The sequence below is a fragment of the Megalobrama amblycephala genome, linkage group LG3, assembly GCF_018812025.1.
Source record: "Megalobrama amblycephala isolate DHTTF-2021 linkage group LG3, ASM1881202v1, whole genome shotgun sequence".
Lineage (NCBI taxonomy): Eukaryota > Metazoa > Chordata > Actinopteri > Cypriniformes > Xenocyprididae > Megalobrama > Megalobrama amblycephala.
The window spans coordinates 1,449,912-1,474,061 of NC_063046.1; the positions used below are offsets into that span (position 1 = coordinate 1,449,912).

The 24,150-nt window shown below is 40.9% G+C and overlaps 1 protein-coding gene across 6 annotated transcripts in view; it reads right to left on the bottom strand.

Moving 5' to 3' along the window:
• The window catches only part of nrxn2b (neurexin 2b), a 360,890-nt gene that overhangs the window by 315,913 nt on the left and 20,827 nt on the right, over window positions 1-24,150 (bottom strand). For all 6 annotated transcript variants that reach the window (XM_048183464.1, XM_048183463.1, XM_048183465.1 and 3 more), the window contains exon 2: window positions 9,838-11,061. In XM_048183464.1, the coding sequence (XP_048039421.1) occupies window positions 9,838-10,549 (712 nt within the window). In that variant the 5' untranslated portion in view covers window positions 10,550-11,061. The remainder of the gene's footprint in view (window positions 1-9,837; window positions 11,062-24,150) is intronic.

The window sequence follows — 24,150 nt, forward strand, 5'->3', positions numbered from 1 at the left end:
ATCCGACACCTATCTACACCTGTTTGAAGTCAATAAAGTCAATTTTGAGAAAAATCGAGTTTTCTGAAGGTTCCAATACAAAATCACCAGCAACCATAGCTTAAAATCCCTGGAAAGAACACCTAATTTGGCACACGCCTCATCAAAACCAAATATCTAGAGGAAAATATATGAAGAGTTTGGTTTCAAAACGCTACAAATCCATATTGATTAATTTGAGTAAAAATGTGTTTTCTTTACCAAGAAAGTGGCAAGATGAAAACCACTATTTTCTGTTTCAAACGTTCACATAGCATCTATTGGTTATTTATTGGTTATAAAAACATTAGTCCGCGTGAACCGGAAGTTGCAAACGACTTTTCTCCAGTGTTGTGACGTATTTCCAAGCGAAACTGAATATTGAACAGAGGGCAGAGTTTCACTTCAGCGCTCCTCCTCTCCATCTCTGGCTCATAGCAGACGAACGGTTGCAGAGGAGTGGTTTACGCGATTTCAACCCAAGCCGTCAAACTGACGTCATCAGAGAAGGAACGCCATTCCAGACTGGAAGTAACTTTCAGACTTTGATTAAAGATTACAGTGACAAACTATTTTTTTCTGTGTATTAACTTGCACAGATTAACTGTTCACCACAAGACTAGTAATATGCACCAACAAAGTAAATATGGTCCATTCTGATTTCATGCTGACTTTAAATTCAAATCTAGATTTTGATTTTCAAAGGTTTATTATGAACTTGGTCAATACTAATCTTGAATACAGGCATTTGACTAAAAATACATTCAGTCGTCGCTCCCAAAATGAATTCGAGTCATCTTGTTAATGTTATAAATTAATTATGTCTCTGTTTGTCATTACTGATTAAAGAGTATCTCCTCATGTAAATGATTACATTTCGATGACTTGCGTTTCTTCCCCACCGCAGAAACCACCACAGGTTCATCAATGCCCTCAAAATTATTCATTTTCCTGTTTTTGTTGATCACAAAGCAGATAAGGAAGATTAGGATGCCGGGTGTATTCAGAGCGCCGCCATTACTGCTTACAGAGCGCGGAATGGTGCGCTGTGATTGGCTGAGCGGATATATCGCGTTCTGCAGAGAAAGGAGACTGCCGTTTGTCGCATTTTGGAAAGAAAGGGAGGAAACATGACAGAATAACACAACCGACAGATATCGGATTTTGCGCAAAATTAATAACTGACTTTTCAATACCGACCAGATACAATACTGATTTTGGCAGAAAATCTTTTTTTTTTCTTTTTTTTTAATGGCATTTATCGCGTTTTAGAACCAAACTCTTCATATATATATATTCAACTTTTACTTCAATATTTTGAAGTACTAATTCTGTGTAGATGTGTATATCGGGATCGCGCTGTCTGAGGCGTCTTTGTGCGAGCGCTTCGGATCTGTCGGTCAGCGCGAGTAAGATGGTTTTGTTTACATCAGCATGAGTTTGAAAATCACATTTCATTGGTTCAGATTCATGCCATCGAGAATTCACTATGAATATTCACAAAGGTGGAATGCAGCGCTTTAAAACGATACCAAACTCGGACTAATGAAGTTGCTGAGGGGAAGCGTGAGAGAAAAACTGCATATTTCATGGTCAAAGGAAAGGTACTCGTCTCAGAAAACGTACAAAAAGATACTTTTAGATGTTTAATTGCTATTTGGAGCACTGGGATCACTGGACGAGGGCTTAATGAACTCATTTTTGTGAAAACCTCAAATTCAACCAAAATCTAAATTTTTGACTCGTTTTGCCTGTAGCTGGTAATTAGCCTGTGCGCATTCTGACTCATTTTGACACATATATGTGTGTGTGTGTGTGTGTGTGTGTGTGTGTGTGTGTGTGTGTGTGTGTGTGCATGCAAGTCCATCCCTGCGAGTGTCAGTTCTTGTAGATCTTTAGTCCCGACACTGAATGTGTGAAGCAGCGCGATCAGTCGTTTATTACCAGGAGAATCTTCTGAAGTGCCACAGACAGATGGAGAGAAAGACAGATGCTGCAGAAACTGTAAAGAAGATCCTTGTGTGTGTGTGTGTGTGTGTGTGTGTGTGTGTGTGTGTGTGTGTCATAAAGACTGCAGCAGAAGTGCAGACGGAGGATGAGGGCGATTGAATCTGCTGGGATCGATAAGCGCGAGGTAAATAAGGCTCCCGCTGTGGTCAGGCTGCTTAACGAAGCCCTGCGCTCGTCAGGTGTGTTCAGAAAAAGACAACACCAGCCAGCCCAACATCTGTTCTCTGACGGAGGCGATATATTACATCCCGCTGCCTGAGAGCAGAGAGGTGGAGCGGACAGCAGGAGCCTGCTAAACATCCTCTGATCAGCAGCTGAAAGAACAGAACAACACCAGAGTCATGAGCTTCCATCACCTCGTCACCTACTGCCTCATGAAGCCGGTGTGTGAAACTGTGTGTCCAGCTCTCTTCAGCGCGTAATGTTGCTGTTTGAGCATGAAAAAGATCTGCAAAGAGCGGCAGTTCTTCTCTATATCAGTGTCAGTGTTTCTGAGTTTTCTTCACAATATTCCTCATTTAAATAATTCATGCGCAGAATAAAGGGGCGGGGCCTGGTGGAGTTAGTTAGTAGTGTGTTGAAACTGGCGGTGATGGTAAGGGGCGGGACATTTCCCAAACACCAATCACAACACACCGCTCCAGCCGACCAATCAGAGCACATTGTGCTTTTCAGATTGAGGGGCTTCATAGAGACAGGAACTAAACAGAGCGTTACTGACAGACTGGGAAGAGAGGAGCTGCAACAATGGAGAATATGAGGAGAATAATCAACATTCAATCTAGTAGAGCACAAAAACTACATCAAGACTTTGAGAAATAGCATAACAGGTCCTCTTTAACACACACACACACACACACACACACACACACACACCATACGAGCATTAGATGAAATATCAGCCAACATCCAGTATCAGTAGAGAACATCCACTGCTGAACAGACGAGAACAATCTGATTTAGAACGGCTCGTTCTTTAAAGCAAATCATCATTAGAACATACAGAATAGAATATATAGATATAAATGACAGAATACAGGCAATGGTAACTGCTGTAGTGGGAGTAGGGCTGCACATTAAACAAGTAAGCACTTCATCACAGTCAAATACAAATTCACATCTTTTATATACTTTTGTTGTCGTACATTCTGGAACTTTTCATTGCAGCTTTTCTCTCGTCTCATCAGGATGAATCGCTCATGCTTCCTGCTCCTCACTGGTAAGCAGCTGCTACATGAATAAATGTCACTGTAATAATGAAGCTTATATATGTGGATCTAGAGACTGTTGAAAAAACAAACCATCTGTCAAAGCCGTACTAAACTATATTAGCCACCATCCTCAGGGGAGATTCTGACAGTAGGTGCATCTAAATCTAGAGACACATCAAGACCCTTGTTGCCCAGGGGAGGGGCTTATCATGCGAATTTGGCTCATTAATATGCTAAAATGATTTATTTCAGTGCATCTCCACCACAAACAGGTGAGTGGATATTATCAGTCATGATGCACAAGAAAGCTGTATGGATGGTGTGTGTGTGTGTAATGATCTCAGTGATGCATTACTGTCCTAAACGTCCTCCACACTTTGCCATCTCTGTGAACCGGCGCTGGACCCGTGAGGAACACTGATGGACAAAATGAGCCAATCTGAATACACTAAAATGTGTGTGTGTGTTCAGAGTTCAGAGATCTTTCCCAACAACAGCTGAGCTCTGGTTATATTTATAATATTTACATTAAGAGCCTAACGTTACATCTCATTCTGGTTTAGCTCATCCTCATGTAGATGTTTAACACAGCCATCTGCCGGTAATTTACACCAGAGACATTTGCTCATAAACCAGCTCTAATCCAATCAGCACGAGCGACTGCACATCGCTCGTGTCGTTTAACTGATCGCTCTTAATGTGCACCCTTAATCTCTCGCCCTCCTGCTCCACGCAAATCTGATTTTACATCTGTAATTACAGAAAGAGGCCTGAGATCTCGCGTCTGACAGGCTGGAAGAGCCGCTTCATTTCGGTGAGGAAAACACACATGAAGATACATAAAACAGTCATTCAGAGCACAGAGCGACTGAGACGAATTTCCATAAACTAACAACAGTTATTTCTGCACCGCTAGCGTCAGCAAACAGTACTGCAAAAAAGAAAAACCTTCCTGAACGATCGCCGTCTGCCGCTGCTCAGACAAACAGATACTGGTTCAACCACTAATTCATTACTGTACTCAGCCTTGAGGAATCATGCGCGTTAATTAGGGGACGCGAACATAAGATGTGTTCCTGCACTCAAAAACAGCTGCAAGGAATGCCACAGAGAACAACAGAAAATGCAACAGAATAGAATAGAATAGAATAGAATAGAATAGAATTGAACAGAATGCAAACAGAACAGAACAGAACAGAACAGAATAGAATAGAATGCAAACAGAATGGAACAGAATAGAATAGAATAAAATAGAACAGAACAGAACAGAAGAGAACAGAATAGAATAGAATAGAACTGAACAGAATGCAAACAGAACATAATAGAATAGAATGGAATAGAACAGAACAGAATGGAACAGAATAGAATAGAATAAAATGGAATAGAACAGAACAGAACAGAATTGAACAGAATGCAAACAGAACATAATAGAATAGAATTGAATAGATTTGAACAGAATGCAAACAGAATGGAACAGAATTGAACAGAATGCAAACAGAACATAATAGAATAGAATTGAATAGATTTGAACAGAATGCAAACAGAATGGAACAGAATAGAATAGAATAAAATAGAATAGAATAGAACAGAACAGAATGCAAACAGAACAGAACAGAATAGAATAGAACAGAATTGAACAGAATGCAAACAGAATGGAACAGAATAGAATAGAATAAAATAGAACAGAATACAAACAGAACAGAATAGAATAGAACAGAATAGAATTGAACAGAATACAAACAGAACAGAATAGAATTGAACAGAATGCAAACAAAACAGAACAGAATAGAATGCAAACAAAACCGAACAGAATAGAATAGAATAGAATGCAAACAGAATGGAACAGAATAGAATAGAATAAAATAGAAGAGAAGAGAAGAGAACAGAATAGAACAGAATAGAATTGAACAGAATGCAAACAGAACAGAATAGAATAGAATAGAACAGAACAGAATGCAAACAGAATGGAACAGAATAGAACAGAATGCATACAGAATAGAATAGAACAGAACAGAACAGAATTGAACAGAATGCAAACAGAACATAATAGAATAGAATTGAATAGATTTGAACAGAATGCAAACAGAATGGAACAGAATAGAATAGAAGAAAATAGAATAGAATAAAATAGAACAGAATAGAACAGAATGCAAACAGAATAGAATAGAATAGAACAGAATGCAAACAGAACAGAACAGAATAGAATAGAACAGAATAGAATTGAACAGAATGGAACAGAATAGAATAGAATAAAATAGAACAGAACAGAAGAGAACAGAATAGAATAGAACAGAATGCAAACAGAACAGAATAGAATAGAATGGAATAGAACAGAACAGAATGCAAACAGAATGGAACAGAATAGAATAGAATAAAATAGAACAGAATACAAACAGAACAGAACAGAATAGAACAGAATAGAATTGAACAGAATGCAAACAGAACAGAATAGAATAGAATGCAAACAAAACCGAACAGAATAGAATAGAATAGAATAGAATGCAAACAGAATGGAACAGAATAGAATAGAATAAAATAGAAGGGAAGAGAAGAGAAGAGAACAGAATAGAACAGAATAGAATTGAACAGAATGCAAACAGAACAGAATAGAATAGAATAGAACAGAACAGAATGCAAACAGAATGGAACAGAATGCATACAGAATAGAATAGAACAGAACAGAACAGAACTGAACAGAATGCAAACAGAACATAATAGAATAGAATTGAATAGATTTGAACAGAATGCAAACAGAATGGATCAGAATAGAATAGAACAGAATAGAATAAAATAGAAGAGAATAGAATAGAATTGAACAGAATGCAAACAGAACAGAATAGAATAGAATGCAAACAGAATGGAACAGAATAGAATAGAATAAAATAGAATAGAACAGAATAGAATTTAACAGAATGCAAACAGAATAAAACAGAATAGAATAGAACAGAACAGAATAGAATTTAACAGAATGCAAACAGAATAAAACAGAATAGAATAGAACAGAATAGAATTGAACAGAATGCAAACAGAACAGAACAGAATAGAATAGAACAGAATGCAAACAGAATGGAAGAGAATAGAATAAAATAGAATAGAACAGAATTGAATTGAACAGAATGAAAACAGAATAGAACAGAACAGAATAGAATAGAATGGAAAAGAATGCAACAGAAGAGAACAGAAAATGCAACCGAGTAGAACAGAATACAAACAGAATAGAATAGAATAGAATGCAACAGAAATTAACAGAATGCAAACAGAGTGGAAGAGAATAGAATAGAATGCAACAGAACAGAAAATGTGACTGAGTAGAACAGAATAGAATAGAATTGAACAGAATTGAACAGAATTCAAACAGAATGGAAGAGAATGGAACAGAATGCAACAGAAGAGAACAGAAAATGCAACCTAGTAGAACAGAATACAAACAGAACAGAATAAAGTAGAATGCAACATAATTGAATAGAATGCAAACAAAATGGAAGAGAATAGAATAGAATGCAACAGAACAGAAAATGTGACTGAGTAGAACAGAATAGAATGCAACAGAACAGAAAATGTGACTGAGTAGAACAGAACAGAATAGAATAGAATGGAACAGAATTGAACAGAATTCAAACAGAATGGAAGAGAATGGAACAGAATGCAACAGAAGAGAACAGAAAATGCAACCTAGTAGAACAGAATACAAACAGAACAGAATAAAGTAGAATGCAACATAATTGAATAGAATGCAAACAAAATGGAAGAGAATAGAATAGAATGCAACAGAACAGAAAATGTGACTGAGTAGAACAGAATAGAATAGAATGTAACAGAATAGAACAGAGTGCAACAGATTGCAAAAGAATTTAACAGAATGCAACACAATTGAATAGAACAGAATGAAACAGAGTAGAATATAATGCAACAGAATAGAACGAAATGGAACAGAATGCAAGAGAATAGAACAAAATGCAACCGAGTAAAACAGAGTGAAACAAGAGTAGAGAATAATGCTGCAGAATAGAACAGAGTGGAACAGAATAGAACTGAATGCAATGAAATATACATGTATATACATATACACAAAATATACGATGGAACATAATGAAACATAATGAGTAGAATATAATGCAAGAGAATAGAACAGATTGCAATGGAATGCAAGAGAATAGAACATAATGCAACAGAGTAGAAATTATTGCAACACAATATAAAAGAACAATGCAACAGAATAGTACATAATGAAACAGTGTAACATAATGGAACAAAGTAGAACAATAATAATAACTCTAACCATTAACAATAATACTATCTGTTCTCATGAAGTCACCTTTATTTATGTAGCGCTTACTGTACAATACAGATTGTTTCAAAGCAGCTTTATAGTGATGAAAGGAAAATGATGCATTTCGGTTGTTGTTCAGATGGAAAGAATCAGAAAGAAAGAGTGTAGAAAAATAAACCACTAGCTTGTCAAACAAACATCTATATACAGTACCTCATCTAACCCTGAAGGGGAAACGCTAGAACAATATAGTCCTTTGCCGAAGATTTCCCAGGGAAATAAACCTCTATTGCTGAAACTAACACAGAACTCACACTACGACTGCCGCGGCCGTTTAATGAGATTATTCCTGCTGTGTCATTCGCAGAAAGTCAGACCGAATAACTCAAGTTTCTGCCCACAAGCCGCTTTACATCGGCACGGAGTGAAGGAAAACGCATCTCAATATCCTTTTCTCAAAAGGACAAATGTTTCCTGCGGTGCTGCATTGGTATGCTGCTCTCAGTTTTGCCGAGAGCCAAACGGTATCAAACTCTCCACGACCTCCGACTCACATCCCAACACAGAAGAGAGAATACTAAAAAACAAATGGAAAAATGCATAGCAGAATCTCAGTTCTGAGACGTTGAGCAACACAGGTGTCTCCTGCAAAGAGTCTGTACACGTACATAAAATATTGCTTAACATATATGCAGTTGACTGCATAAGTTTGCATGAACTTTTTTGTCTCCTATGCTTTGAGATTTTATACAAAGACAAGGTTATTACTGATCAAGTACTGTCCTTCAGAAATTACATTAGCATATTTCCTAAAAAGACAAAATTATATTCTTTCTTCTAGAACATCAGTGAATGTTTGCAGCTTTTGTAATATTTGTGTAAAAGTGCATGCAGTCACTGCTGGAAAGGGTTCAAATATGCAGGAAATGCTGTAAAAACCTGATAATGATGATTTTTTTGAAGAACTGTGTGCAGTTTAACTGCTCAGGACAAACAGAGACTCATGAACAACCATCACAAAACACACACAGGAATGTACACACCACCGGAAGAACCAAAATCCAGCGTAAGCGCCAGTTCTGGCAGGTCACGTCAGTCAAGCTCGCATCAGCTGACTCCCAGGTGACTTACATCTACCTACAGGAATACGACGCCTATCACGGCATCCATAAATAAGCTTCTCAGTATTATCAGCAGCTATTGCATTTCTCAGGAGCTAATTACCCTCCTCCATCCCCAGCTCCTCCTCTCTTCAGTCAGGATTGGCCTTATGATTCCCCTGAATCAGACTAATTCTTGAAATATGTGTACATGTTAAATTATTGACATTAATTTTATCTGCATATGTCGGTCCTGTTCCGTTTACCCTAGGGGGGTTATTGCTGCTCTCCCTGCTCTTATCCATGTTAGGCTGCATGGATGCACAGGGAGTTCTCGCCCAGAACAGAACCATACCGCCAATACAAACTCTATGCTATCATCAATCATATTTGACGATTGTGGTCCTGACAGAAAGGATGGAAACTTCAACAGAATCATGTGTGTCAGATCAGTTATTAATGTGTCTGTGGAATAGAGGGAAATGTCTGTGAAAGAGCGTCATTGGGGCAGGAATAAATACAAATAAAACTACATTTTTATGGTCCCACTTATTTTCTTAGACGATAAACATCTTGCATGCATTCAAATAGAAACTAAAGCCCTGACAGAATACCTTATATACATAAATATACCTGTGCATTTGAATAGCATGTTGAGCTCATTACACTATTGATGACTGTGCTTTTGGTCTTTAATGGGGAAAACAGTTAAAATAGTGAAGGTGCCAACCAGCAGAAAGAGTGTGAAAATGAAAAAAAAAAAAAAAAAAAAAACTGGCTGAGATAATAGGTGAAGAACAGATAAGATGAAAAGGAGGAGAGAGAGAGACACAGAAGACAAGAGAAGAGAGTAAAAGCAATGGGTCTGGAGGAGAGAGTAACAGATGAGTGTAGACGAGTACAAAATGGATCTCGCCCGAGAAACTGGATTGCTTTCTGGAACTGAAGACAGCAAGCGATTGGGAGAGAATTGAAACTTGCTTTAGAAGAGAACAAAATATAAGAAGCAGTGATTCATCTAACTTACGACAACCTGAACCCTCTAAAGGGCCGAACACAAAATGACAAGAAGCGTCCATTCAGAACAGCAGCTGAGGAAAAGAGAAACTCTTCAGCCCCTCTCTGGAAGCGTTTGTCAAGTGTTCTGTCAGCACGACTACTGCAACAGTCCGATCAATGCCACGAACAGAAGAATGAAGCACGTCAAAACACACAGGCTGAGGCTTACCTTCTTTGCAGTATTTTCCTCGGAAGCGTGTGTGAGAGCAGTCGCAGTGGACCTCGCCGAACTGGACGGTGCAGTATCCTCCATTGAGGCAGGGGTTCTGCTTGGTGCACAGATACTCCAGATCGTTATGAATGCCGTTGCTGTTGAGAAGAGTGGGAGGCATCTCGCCCACCTTCAGATTGGAGATCAAACCCATGAACGGAGGCTCGTATTTCACCGTGCTGGACGTGAGGGCGGACAGACGTACGTCCGGCGGAATGCCCCCTACGAAAAGGTCGCTGACAACGGCCATTTCTTTGCGCTTGGAGCGGACTTCCGCCACTTTGGTTTCTCCGTCCACCATCAGCATGGTCTCGCGGTAGTTTCGGGTAAGCAGTACCATGTGCCAGCGGTCGTCGTTGACGCGGGTCTCCATCTGCAGGGTGGCCGGTTCGGCGCAGTGGATGGCGAATCGGAGCTGTAGGTGTCCGCCGCCAATGAGCAGCTCCAGGAAGTCACAGTTCCCGCCGTCGTCCAGGTACAGAACCAGCGCCTTGCTCACGTTGGTCTTCAGGCTGAAGCTGAGCTCCCCGATCGATCCTGCTTCCCAACGGGCGTAACGCGCCCACTGGCCGGGAGAGCCGCCGAACTCCAGGGCCCCTCCTGACAGAAAGAGTCCAGCTAACAGCAACGGCCACAGGGGCCAGAGAGTGGACCAACACCGAGACTTCATTTCACCCACGCTGATGATACGAGCTCAGAAAGCTCCTCCTCTGAGAGTTCCTCTTGACTCTGAGAGATGGGGAACGACGTCCAGACGGCTGAATTCCCAACGCTGCCGGATCAGCTCAGGCACCTTCTGCCAGACGGGCCAATTGTTCACTCTTGCTTTCTTTCTTTCTTGCCCTGCTCCTCTTTATCCAGACTCTATCCGTAGTCTCTCCATTGGTCGGTGCATCAGGCACAGGCTGGAGATGGATGAGCGATAAATGGTTCCTGATTCAGGTTTTGTCTCTTCCAATCGAAGAAGAGATTTCAAAGCACTGATCGAGCTTTCCTTCAGGCCGATGTTTCTAAATGAGACGAACAGGCGTGATGCGGTGATCTAGTGTCCAGTGGACCACGGTTGATGCTCATGGTTGAGTCTTTATCTGCGATTCATGTTCTTCCAAACGGCCTTATTCCCACATAAGGAACCGCAGCAGGATTGTTCTACTGCCCTCCAGATTCCGGCATTCTCCTGGCCTGCAAGACAAAAGGGAACATTTGATTAGCTACAACAGCATACAGCAACCAGACGAGATGCATGCTGGGACGGACATTCATTGACAATCATTCATCTGAGCTGATATCTGAAGTTTGAGAGACCCTTAAAGGATTAGTTTCTAGATTAGTTTTAGGTTTTCTCCTTATAGTGGACTTCCAAGGCGATCATTTGTGTTTATAAAGCATATACATTTGTATTTTTTCGAAAATGAGCGATGGTTTCTCTAGATAAGACTCTTATTCCTCGTCTGGTATCGTTTAAAGCTCTTTGAAGCTGCACTGAAACTGTAATTTTGACCTTCAACCGTCTGGAGTCCATTGAAGTCCACTATAAAAGGAGAAAAATCCTGGAATGTTTTCCTCAAAAACCTTAATTTCTTTTCGTCTGAAGAAAGAAAGACATGAACATATTGGATGACAATGGGGGAGAGTAAATTATCAAGGAAAATTTTCATTCAGAAGTGAACTAATGCTTTAATACAAGTGTTTCTGTTCATTCAGTGTAGAAATGCTACATGTTAAATCACATAACTTCAGAACTTTTGAAATGCTGCCATTTGTTGGGCCAGCTTTAACCAGCCTTTAGAGACCAGCGAACACAACGCTCTGACTGAAACTGTGAAAATGGCAGTCGTGTCTCAAGAAAACAGCCAGACATGTTCGGTGAGACAAACTCATTCTCGGTTCCAGACACTCTATCATCTCTCGTTACGCTGATGTATCTTAATGAAGATCTGTGCTGAATGCTGATGTTTATATTACAGCGCTGCTCTAATCTCATCTGAAACAAAATGGAGTCGCTGTCTGGAAAGCCTGATTGCTGCTCTTGACCCGTCGGCCTTCACTAAGACCTGCCCATTATTTCTGAAGAGAGAATTTAACTGCCCGCATGAAGCGCTCACAATTAAACACTCGTCGTCCACCGCCGAATCTCTCGGCTTAGCGTATCAGCCCTTATGTGGGAGAACCATTCCTTTAACTGCTTGTGATTCTCCTCATTTGTAAATCACTCTGGAAAACAGCATCTGCAACATGAATAATCATAAAAATGTAAATGTTTAGCTTCTGCCACTGAATTTGACCACTCCCATCCATTTAACCACAGCCCCTCTGCCCGACTACTGATGTGCACAAACTGACTGACAGGAACAGTATTCAGACGATATTCTTTGATCACACATGCATGCAAAATTATTCTAGAAAGATTGTCTCCTCACACCATAAGACACATAAGTTGTGTCCCAAATGACGCACTATACTCTATGAGCCGTGTACTCATTGGTGTTTTATAAGGTTATTTTATCATCAAACACCAAAGTCTAATAGTCCCTCCTCCTCCACAAAGTAATTAAAGTTGCGATCGTTGAGTGCATGAAGTGTCCAGCGTTCCACACTTTGCTTTTCAGTTAATTAAGTGCGTCATCCAGTTATTTAAAATGAACATTTTCTTTTTGGAGTTTTCAGTGTGAACACACTAATTACTCTATTTATACTGCAAAACTGCATAGAAAAGCGCATAAGTACGTATAATTGGGACGCACCTGCATAGTTTTACACACATTTCAGCCCAAATGTTTTCATGTCTAATAGAAGCTTAAAAATTCATTATAAATGCTGCAAAAGGCTATGTTAATATTGAGCGAGCGCACTGAATAAATCCAGCCATGTTGAACGTCGAGCCATTTATTAAAGGGTCAGTGATTGTCAGATGATGATAATGAGCCTCTTCATGCGTATGAATATATAATGTCCACTTCAGAAACGCAAAGCACTTATTCAACATTCACATGGCCCGTGGGTCACACCGCCGAGAGTGTGTGAGACTACAGACGTGCTCGTTCGATACGGAGTCGGCAGCGCTAGGACGAGTGTTAGTGTTTGCTTTTGCGCTTGGCTAAGTTTGTGTGCGCGTGTGAAACTTAAACATGATCTATCGGGTCATTTTCTGGTCGGCCGCTCTGGTTCTGTAGCAATTCTGTGACCGGCGGAGGTTCAGGTGCACTTCCTCTGACAATCTGTCTGATTATAACACAAGGCCATAGTGTTATGTTGACCTCTGACCCTTCAATGCAATGAAAAGCCACGCATGGAAAACAGACTCCGTTGTAGAAGCAGCTGTAATGTCACTTCATTAGCTTCATTTAAACATCAGCTCATTAAAACAGGCGGTCTGACGCGGCGTTCACATAGTTAAAACTGACATTCATTTACACTGACAAACTCCCCAGAGAACAGAACTCAGCCTGACTGGTGGCTTTGTGTCATTTCAAGTCTGTTCGGTTCAGTGTACTGGTGTTATAGTGCTGCTCAGATTAACAGGGAACTGAGCCACACGACCTCCAGTGAGCAGCCAATGGAGACGCTGCAGGAAAAACCCCCTGAGAGTTTAAAGCAGAAACTCTTCCAGACTAATCTTGGGAGTTTTAAACTGATAAAATCACACGCCCCAGACTAACACAACGACATCAGATCTGATCCGTTCAAGTCTAATCATGGGTTTCGGGTAAAATGCTTCAGTACATCATGAGAAAACAAACTGAACTAACGCAGACAGAAACAGAGTGTTCTAGAAATTGTTCTGGACAAGAATAAGATGCAAAGTGAACCCGATCATCAAATCTCCTGTTCTGACTTTAAAGCACACAATTTTCTCTATACGAGTCTGTGAGCGAGCATCGGCGAAGGGCAATCCAAGGCAAACCGCCTGCGGTAAATGATTCTGTGTTACAGACTTAACTAAAGTGTCAAAAAGCAATCTGCCTCCCGCACACCAAGAGCCTCAAATCTGCACCTCATTAGAGCGGCTGGACTCTGGTCTGGACCGGCTCTAGTTCTCAAAAAATCACTGATCGGATGAAAAAGAGATGAAGGAAGTGTTGAGATGATGAGACGTGATTCATACAAACACACCTCTAACCATCACATCAGGAACTGGCAATCGATTCGAATTGAATGACATCTGCAAGTTAATTAAATTAATCAAGTCATAATTAAATCGCATACAGAGAAAAGCCCTCAACTAAGGGAGATTCAAAGACATTATTGTGGCACGCTGTCAATACAGGGTTCATTTCCCATCACCGATCTTCAGTTTGCAAGTGATCCGTGAGGTTAGAAGTCCTTTTTGAAGGCTAAAAGCATGTGTTATTGTGCGAGACGCTTGTTCCCTCATCACCTGCTCCTCGTCACAAACACTGACAGCTGTCACTCTGAACACTGGCGTATAGAGGAGAACTAACTTTCCGAGAGCTCCCGTTCTCTCTCCGATTCGTGTAGACATGTAGACGGTCCAGACACGCTCGTTCTCAGTCATCGACAGATTATCCACAGTAGTGTGGCGCAACGAATACTGAGACATATAAAGAGATGGGGTTAGTTGTCACAAGATCTGAATCCCAGATTATATGACTATATAATCTGAATGTCTCAGTTTTCATCATTGATTCTGTTATTTTCCTGTTTATTTCTGTGAAGCTTGACTTAGATGGCTGTGCTTTTATTATATAAGGACGGCCAGAGTTTGAGTCATTTCTCAATCCCACATCATTGTCCTCTCTAGCTGCGCACGTCTTTGAAAACGGCACAAACGATAAAAGACAGTACCAAAAGTCAAATAAAAAATATCAAAGTTTTGCAGTCCCGTTCAAACGCAAACAGACGCTGACACCAGTTCAGCAGACTCTATAAACCCTGAGCTCAACGCATCACTTCCTGTCAGAGAAGCGGAGGAGCGGCGTGAAGGTCAGAGCGCTGCACACAACACAGCGCTGATAAGACTCTCCCCGGTGTATCTCTCATCACACAGCGCTGATAAGACGCTCTAGGGCACTACACAGGGGACGAGGGCGCGAGCAGGGCCTGACCTTCAGCTGTTATCTGCACACTAACCCAGCGTCTGCATGGGCGGGATGGTTGTGATTGCTGTCTGATCTCAGATCATCTGCGCTTTATAAACACTGATCTCAGGTCAGGAGCTCACGTGCAGAAGCGTTCAGTAATGTGCGGCTCCTCGGGGTGTCAGGGTCACTTATATCCTCACAGCAGAGACCAGCACGTTCAACATCAGCTCAACGGAGAGCGGTTCGCTTTCACGTCTGTAGGTTTAACCTCCAGCTAATGACATGCAGGTTGAGGTGTGTGTTCGACACACATGCTAATGAACATATTATGCGTGTTTTGTGCTAACGGCGATCTGTCGTCCAGCATCACAGGGAATAAACGCCTTCGGACAGACACGAACCTTTCAGCTAAATGTTTAACCTTCTGCATCTGCTCATCACGTTCATCCGCCGAGGGATTTCACACGTCTGTTTATCTGACATTAAACAGCTTCATTTGATGGCTTTAGTGTTAGGCTCATGTAATCAGTTTCTTACAGCGCTGCAGAACAAGGACTCGTCCCATCTGTATTTGAATGCACGGGTCTCAGGATATTGTCACAATTATTGATTATCATCTGATGGCGGTTATTAAATCTCATCGCAATTATTTGAGAACTGCAATATCTCTGCAGTTGTTTCAATCACATTTTGCCATACAAATAAGTGACATTCTAAGGCCGTCAAATGCACAATATTGTGCGTCTCCGTTTCCAGTGAAGTGAAGCAGGAGAGTAAAGAAAATAAAGAAAATAAAAACACTTGTAAAGCACATATTCTAGTGATAACAGCACTCCTGCCTTTTCACCGTTTGTATCACTCCGCTTGAAGCGACTGTCATGGCAGACGAGCAAATGCACCGTATTTTTGTACAAATACTACACTTGTTGTAACACGAACTGTAGTTTTAAGAGTTTTTTTTAGGTGAGAATGTAGTTGTTTAGACCTGAAATATGTGACTCATATTTAATCATAGGACCTATTTTACAATTCGTTTTAAGAGATGCGAGCTCCAGGCTGTCAGCGGTCCTTCAGTGCTCGAGTACCCGCTGAGAACAGCTTCATCTCGGCCAGTGCTTCGGGGATTTGCCGCTGGCTCTTATTGTGGTTAAATTTCATAATTTAACATTAAGGCTATATTTAACTTACATCCTGTAGAGCATTGCTTTTGTAAGTTAGACTGAATTGTACAACTGTGTGTATTTCCTTTTGTCATTTATAATGGCTATTGTTGTTAATTTAACTATTGTTGTTCAATAAATATTATTTTATATAAATAATGTGTTGTATTTGGTGTTGAGAAAGGGTCCATTAGTGCGTAATATGGATCGAGTGAAAGTTGCATTAATACGCCATTAGATGGTGGCAAAGGATGTTGTTTTAGCACTGTATGTTAAGGAAAATTCCCTTAAGTATAAAAGGACAAATACAAAGATCGCTTTCCTCAGCAGACATTCAAACAGATTTTTATAATGGATATAATATTATGGACATCGACGTGAAGAGCGAATGTTATATCAGACACAGGTAATGCTTGCCCACGATCTCTCTCTCTCTTTCTCTCTAATACTGTACAAAATACACAGAGTTTCAATGGAGAGACTCAACGTTCCTTCGTTACTAGTTCTGAAGTGATGTTTTATAATTAGTAATGAAATCTTGGTCAAACTGTCAACTTTAGATTTGAATCCGTGGCGAAGGAAGTAGTTCTGCACAAAAGAGGGTTTTAAAGACACTCTGTTGTTATTTCTTATTTACTTACACACTCGTGCCGTCGAACTGTTGTATAAACGCAATATCAAACTCGTAGCCGTGCGATATATATATGTACGCTGTGATTAACTATGGCCGAACCACAGCCGTGCTAATGCAGCCATATTGCGCGGCTACGAGTGTGATATTGCTCATATACATTTTATTTATTTATTTATTTGCATGAAAGTCAAGTCAAGTCACCTTTATTTATATAGTGCTTTTTACAATGCAGATTGTGTCAAAGCAGCTTTACATTGATAGCTGGTACATAATTTTGACTGCACAGCAGCTCTTAAAGAATAGTGTCAATGCAGGCAGATCAGAAGCACTGTTGAATAAATGTCAAGAATACTACTGAATATCAAATATCAAGTGTCCCCAACTAAGCAAGCCAAAGGCGACAGCGGCAAGGAACCCAAACTCCATCAGGTGACACCAGTAACTAATATGGGCCTATTTTACTACACAATTCCAGGTGAAATATCTTTAAAAAATAATGTATTAGGCTTACACTGTGAGATGAACAAAACTAAAATGGTTAATCGTAATCATTTTTTATTAATACATACATACCTAACATTCGCTAATCTGAATTCATCCGCTTGACTCCACAGGAAAGCAGCGGTTCCTGACTTTAAATGTTTATAGAGAAACGGTAGTGTTTCTCAGAACAGCCCTGGAAATCCACTCAGAAATCAATATCAGTAACATGGATTATATTTAACAAACGTTTGATTCTCAGAGGTGCTGCGGCTGAGCTCATTCATCTTCATCTGGCGCATTCGCTCAGAATACAGATGTTTCTAACAGACACACAGCGTTAATCGCTCCCACCGACACACGCGGCTAAAGCGGAACGCAGCAGCTCAGCCGCAGATTTCTGAGGGTGAAGCGGCTCACGTCGTCCCTCATCGGCCCGCGAGCCGCGTCTCCAGCGCTATAATCAGTTCTGCCATATGGCGCTCAGAGGAAACACGCTGGGCGGAGGTTTAATGCGCTTGAGTGAATGATGCTAATCACGGCTGTAAATCTGGGCTAGCCTCTCACGCTAAACAGATGAAGCTGAAGTGGTCTCGCGTTCATTACGTCTGATACGAGGCGCCGTTTCACCTTTTCACTTTATTTTCATGTTTTTCCTCTCTTCTTGATCACACTCTGTCTCTGCAGTCAAACGTGTTTATCCAATCAGCACTGATTACTTCTGCTGTTAATAAAGCCTATTTGAGGCGGTTTTTGATTAGCCAATCAAACGCAGCACGTCGCCTCCTAATGCCGCCGCTTTCCTGTTTCACATCTACGCAGACGACGAGCTCGAACGGCACAGGTACTTCCTGTCTGTTGAACACGAAACTCGAAGAGTGACTGAGCCGCTGGACGCATGAGGGCTTCAGATTTAGAAACAAACAAACGTTTTCACTGCAAACACTCTGATGAACACTGGTGTTCTGACCTCCGAGGGCAAAGGTCAGCCTTCACACTGCACATACAGCCGAGAGGATCTCTTCTCTGAAAGCTGCTCTGATTCAGGCCCTGAAAAACTGGGATCGTCCTGATCCATCCAGATAATCATATTCATAATGAATAATTCAGCCCTCAGTCATCTTCAAATACATGCAAAACACTGCAAATCATCTGCCCAGCTCACAAATGCATATTAATGAGCGGGCGGGGCTTTTCCATTCTCATCAGCATCTCCTGCTGAAATATGAATGTGTTTCTCTCTGTGAATGCCCTGCATATCAAACGGCAGCGTTTAACGGAAATCGTTACAGCAGACAGATGGAAAGCGGACGCTCTTTTCCTTTCCTTTGAAAGAGCGAGGGCTGCGCGTCAATCAATCAATGCCAGAGAGGCCGGTGAATCGTATAAATAATTAAATCGTCTTGGCTAAAAGATTACAGTGAGAGCAAACGGACTCTTATCAAATAAACACATGGAGAACTGCTGGACTCAAGCGTCTTTGATGCTGAAATCAGATTATTGAATTAATCAGCAGCCAGATCCGGTCCGCATTGAGCCACGGAGATTGACCGGTCTCGCTCTCTGTCTGTCTGTCTCTCTGCCTCGTCCGTCTGTCCGTCCATCTGTCTGTCTGTCTGTCTGTCGTCACAAGGTTTGGGAATAATTGTTAGGTGAGAGGGACACACTCATAATCCCATTCATGATTTAATTCACACAGCACACAAACAACCCTGGAACAACTAAACAGATTAACACTCCACACACACACACACACACACACACACACACACAGCAGTGTGAAATGGCCGCCTCTCAGTCTCCATTTTCTGCGCAGGCTCTATTTTGCAGCGTGACGCCCGATCAGTCACTAATTGTCTGTTATTAAAAGCACTTTTTCGCTTCACCTTCGCCGATAATTCAGCCTCCATAATGGAGATATTTTCTGCCAATTTGGTTTTGTGTTGGAAATAAAAGCGTCGAGCAGCGAATAATACCTGAACACACAAAAGCCAGAGAACAGGCGTGATTGACTGTCATTAAGTCTGAGAGAATCGTTTATAATTTCAGCGTGTATTAAATTCACAGTTTGATAGGGAAGACGCCCGTCCTGCTGTGCCGAAACCGCTGAGAGAGTTTGACTGCTGGGGAATAACAGCATGTGCTTCTCTGCCAGGACAGCAAATGTCAATGTCTGGATTTTACATCGTTGAAAGTTCCAGAAAACAAAAAGCATGAAGCGTCCACCGGTTTAAATGTGCTTTACATCAGCAAAGATACCAAATCTGTCTCCTGCAGCATCATGCATCTTATTCACACCTGCAACGTGAGCACTTAAATCAAGTCGCTGTCAATCATTTTAGCACATGCTTCCTTTCCATGCAAATTAGGCTCCTTTGAAATCGTTTCACAAAAGTCAGCATTTCTGGCCTGGGGAAAATCTACCTCAGTCATCTGCTGATTTCTCATGGTCAACGGGATGTCCTGTTTACAAAAACAAATGACGCCCTCTGCCCGCCCCCTCCGCCCTGAAGCTGTCAATCACTCTGACATCACTCGCAGGAGGTGACTGATCCTGCCCTCCACAGCTGTCAATCAAAGGGACACCTTCAGCGGCCACTGCAGTGGAGCAGCTCTCAAATCTTTCAAGGCCCAGAAAGGTAGTAAAGACATCATTCAAATAGTCCAGTGGTTCAACCTTAATGTTATGAAGCGACAAGAATACTTTTATGTGCAAAAAATAAAGATAACGACTTTATTCCTCAATTTCTTCTCCCATGTCAGTCTCCTGTGCTGTTTACGCTGCACAGACGGTCCAGCGCTTCCGTGTTTACGTCAGAACGCAGACTCGTTACGGGCCGGCTCCTGCGTCAGCATCACACGCATGCGTCTGGATCTACCTTTCTGGGCCTTGAAAATGATCATTGTGTTGCAGTCTATCGGAGGCCAGATAGCTCATGGATTTCATCAAAAATATCTTAATTTGTGTTCTGGGTCTTGTGGAACGACATGAGGGTGATTAATTAATGACAGAAATTTAATTTTTGGGTGAACTAACCCTTTAAGACATAACCGACTGTGTTTGCGAGAACACTTGCTGAGCATTTGTCTGTTCAAGCGCATGAAGACGTGCAGCGGTGAGCACAGATAACAGCATGCGAGTACTGAATTGATGGTGAAACTTAGCAATTAATTCGTGAAACGCATGCACGAAGAACCGTGTCTGGGCCTGGTCCGTACAGATCACGGATCAACTACAATCTGTTTAACCCCTAATATATACATATTTATATACAGGGCTGTAAAGTGCGAAGTTGAAGCTAGCACACATTTATCCGTGTGTAAACACGAAGTAGCAAAACTGATGACACTGATCAGAATCTCAGGATAATATAAATATGGCCACAGGTGATTATGTGCTTTGGAAAATGAATTCTGGTGGGAGACAAAGAGGATTTGGAAGGGGAGGGGAAAAGAAAAAGAAAATGGAAAAGAAAAATGAAGGACGGGTTATGCTGTTCTCGTCACTCTGAAGAAACTAGACAGCTAACAAACACATACGAAGCAGTTTATCCTTTCCAGAATGTTTACTTCTACGATCCTTAGTATGTAAAACTGAAATACAATAAAAAAAAGAAATTAATTTACAAATTGTACATCAATTAGTTTGATATACGAACACGTGCACTGCAATCTGCACATGCATATTAGGGCTGGAACGATACTATCGATGCAATGTGATTCGTGAATTGTTTCTGATATTTTCCAAATGCATCTCGAATTGATTATGAGCTCAGTTTTTAACAGCAGATGGCGCTCTAGGCTATTTTTTAACCACATGCTCAAATGCTCATGGAGAAGAGCGCTCATGCATTCGGCTGAGTCTGAGAATGTATTTGCACCTCAGAATGCTTTTATGACGCGAGATTCAGGTAATCCACTGCAAACACCCCTGTAATTCACCTCAACCTTTTCCAACGTTATGAATGATTATTTTATAGAAGGTTGAAGTGGTGTGTGTGTGAGGAACCGGGAGAGAGCAGAGTACAGCTGTTTCTGAAGCACGCAGTAACATCTGCTGTTGAAAGATAAGCTCAGAATCGATTCGAGAGAGAATCACGATACATACAGGAAATATCAGAATCGATTTCTCGATTCGCAATGCATCGATGCATTCTCCCAGCCCTAGTGCATATACACGTGATGTTGAAGCTTATTATATTACCGTTTACTTGTCTGTAATAATGTTTGAAATTTATGTTATTGAGTCCAGTTGTTTTTGCTGTGGTGTTTTGTTAAAAACGTAGGAAAATGTTCTTTAGGATGCTAAACTTTTTTCATGGAAATCAGCTGCAACATGTTTTGCCAAAAGGAAAACAGAATAAATATATTTGATATACATGTTTTTTACCTTACTGGAATCGAAACTGGTAATCTATAAACAGAATCAGAACTGAAATCACTAAAATTCAAACGATACCCAACCCTAGCCACCAGCTGTGATGACATTTGTATTCGCTCCTCGTTTCTCTCTCTCTCTTATTTTCCTTGCTCTTGTTGATGAAGACACACACACACACACACACACACACACACACACAGGACTCAAAGGTCAGAAGCTGTGCTGGAATGGCACTGTCCTTCATTAGACACTCTGCTTTCACGCGTTCAGTCGCTTTAATTGCACGAGTGAGAGAGATGCAGGTGAAGGAAGATTGAACTGAAGAACAGAGCGAGTGGACGAGCGTCTGTGCTTCTGTAGAGTCTTAATTAAACCAGGAGAGACCTGGACTTCACATTCAGCCAATGAAAGGAAAGGTCATAGAGGTGCTGGAGGGCCGTCCGTCTCTGAGCCCTCGAGGGAGGGACGCGCTTTTACCTTCAGGGCCGAGACGCGGCACCAGTCTAATAAAGTTCAATGAAGAACTGGCCTGTTGTGATCAGACTTAAACTACAGCTTCTGAAAACTACGGCTGAAAGCTGGAGGAAACAATGTTCACACACACACACACACACACACACACACACGTTACGGGTCCAGAAGACCAGAAGATATATTAAAGGGGTCATGAACTGAAAAATCAACTTTTCCTTGAGCTTTTGATATATAAGAGTTCATCGTACTATAAGAATTTCCTGTAAGTTTCTGAACTGAAATCTTCCTTGTTAGTCCAATAAAAGCTTTTATTGACACCAGACCCAGAGAACGACTGATCCTGTCATAGATAGGTGAAACTCCGCCTCCACTGAAGAAATCAACGCCTACCTCATCATTGCAGCGTTAGCCCCGCCCACTGGTGTGTCAGTGAGATGAGGAGGAGAGAAGAGCGATACAGGACTGAAATAACATTACCTTTCAAAGGATCATAATGCAGGAATATGGTTATTTATTTTCAACAATGTGAATGTCTCAGTTGAGCTTTATTTATTTGTGTTCGGTTCATTTCACTGTGGATTCTTTGGTAAATCAATCGCATTTCAGTGCAAACGGACTTTTACGATATGGACTCGACAGTAATGCAACAACATGTCAGTAACTGTGTTCATTCTAATGCCTGATCTGATATTAATGATTCATGTACAGTCAGATGATCTTTGTCTGTGTGTCAGTAAATCAAACCAGCGACTAAACGCTCAACTTCACCTTGTTTCTCTTAGTAGGATGAAAATAATTTGTTATTTAAATGGTGATTAAAATACATATAGAAAGTGATCAAAGAACGCTCCCTTTACAATCGCTGGAGCTGTCAATCAAACAGAGCGAGTTTATCAGTGACTGAGTTCTGGACTCGAGCCAAAACTCCCGTTTTATTCAATGAATCTCTTAGTTAGAATGCATTTGCACTGTTAGTTATGATGAAAGCATTCGTTAGTGTGCAGAAATTGAGTTTCAATGACGAGATCACTGCTTTCATGAGCTCAACATGTCTGTGATCGACTACAATGTTCATCACTGCAACCTTTCATGCCACGATCTCAATATAATGCCATAGATCTAAATGTAATGATTTTCACGATTAGTTAACCTTGAGAGCTGTAATAGTAGAAAAGTGCTAAAAAAGAGATAATACTTGGCTATTTCATAGACAAAGATGTCAGCCAATCACAGCAGTGGGCGTTTACACTGAAGTCTGACAGCAGACACGCCCCTTAAAACAGAGCGTTCAAATCAGGGTAAGAAAAATGCCTTTTATTTCTAAATGATGACCGTTTTTGATGTAAAAAGCATACTAACATTATAAAACAATAAAATAACACAGTTTGTGACCCCTAACCTGTAGCAGAAGCACTAAACACTTCAACAGCACCAGATACTGTTGTTCTTTCATCTTTAGTGTTTTATACTTTCACTCATTCTGAAGCCTCTCTATCACACACACATACACACACACACACATACACTTCTTATGTCAAAATAGAAACACCCTCAGGACAAGAACAAGACAGTCAAACTAACTGTCTCACTTCAAACAGGAAACACACATGATAAATATTTGCTGACGGGCCGTCTCCTGCTGCTCTTACACATCCTGTGTGGGTTACGATGGGAAAACACACTCCAGAGATTCTTTCAGACCTCTGTCTGTCTGTCTCATGAAGGTGTCAGTTAATAATAATGAGAAGAAGAAGTCAGAACAATAGAAAGACATCAGAAGAGAACAGTTCTGTCTCTGAAAGATGATGTGCAGCTGTCAGACATAATCATATAATCATGGATATGACACGTGTTATGAGATCTCTCAGTCATCAGACATGTGATTATGGATGAGTATCAGCTGATCTTGGATTTGTTTTAGCTGAGCAAACATCTGATTCTACAACCTTCAGCAAACGGTTTAATTAAATCAAATAATTACTCCAGCACAGAACAAATGAAATCACTTTGCTTCTGCTAAATTTAATGGGCTTTAAACATTCAGTGGATATATGAGATGAAAACAGGTGTAATTATGTGAAATGTGGAGAACTGCTGGTG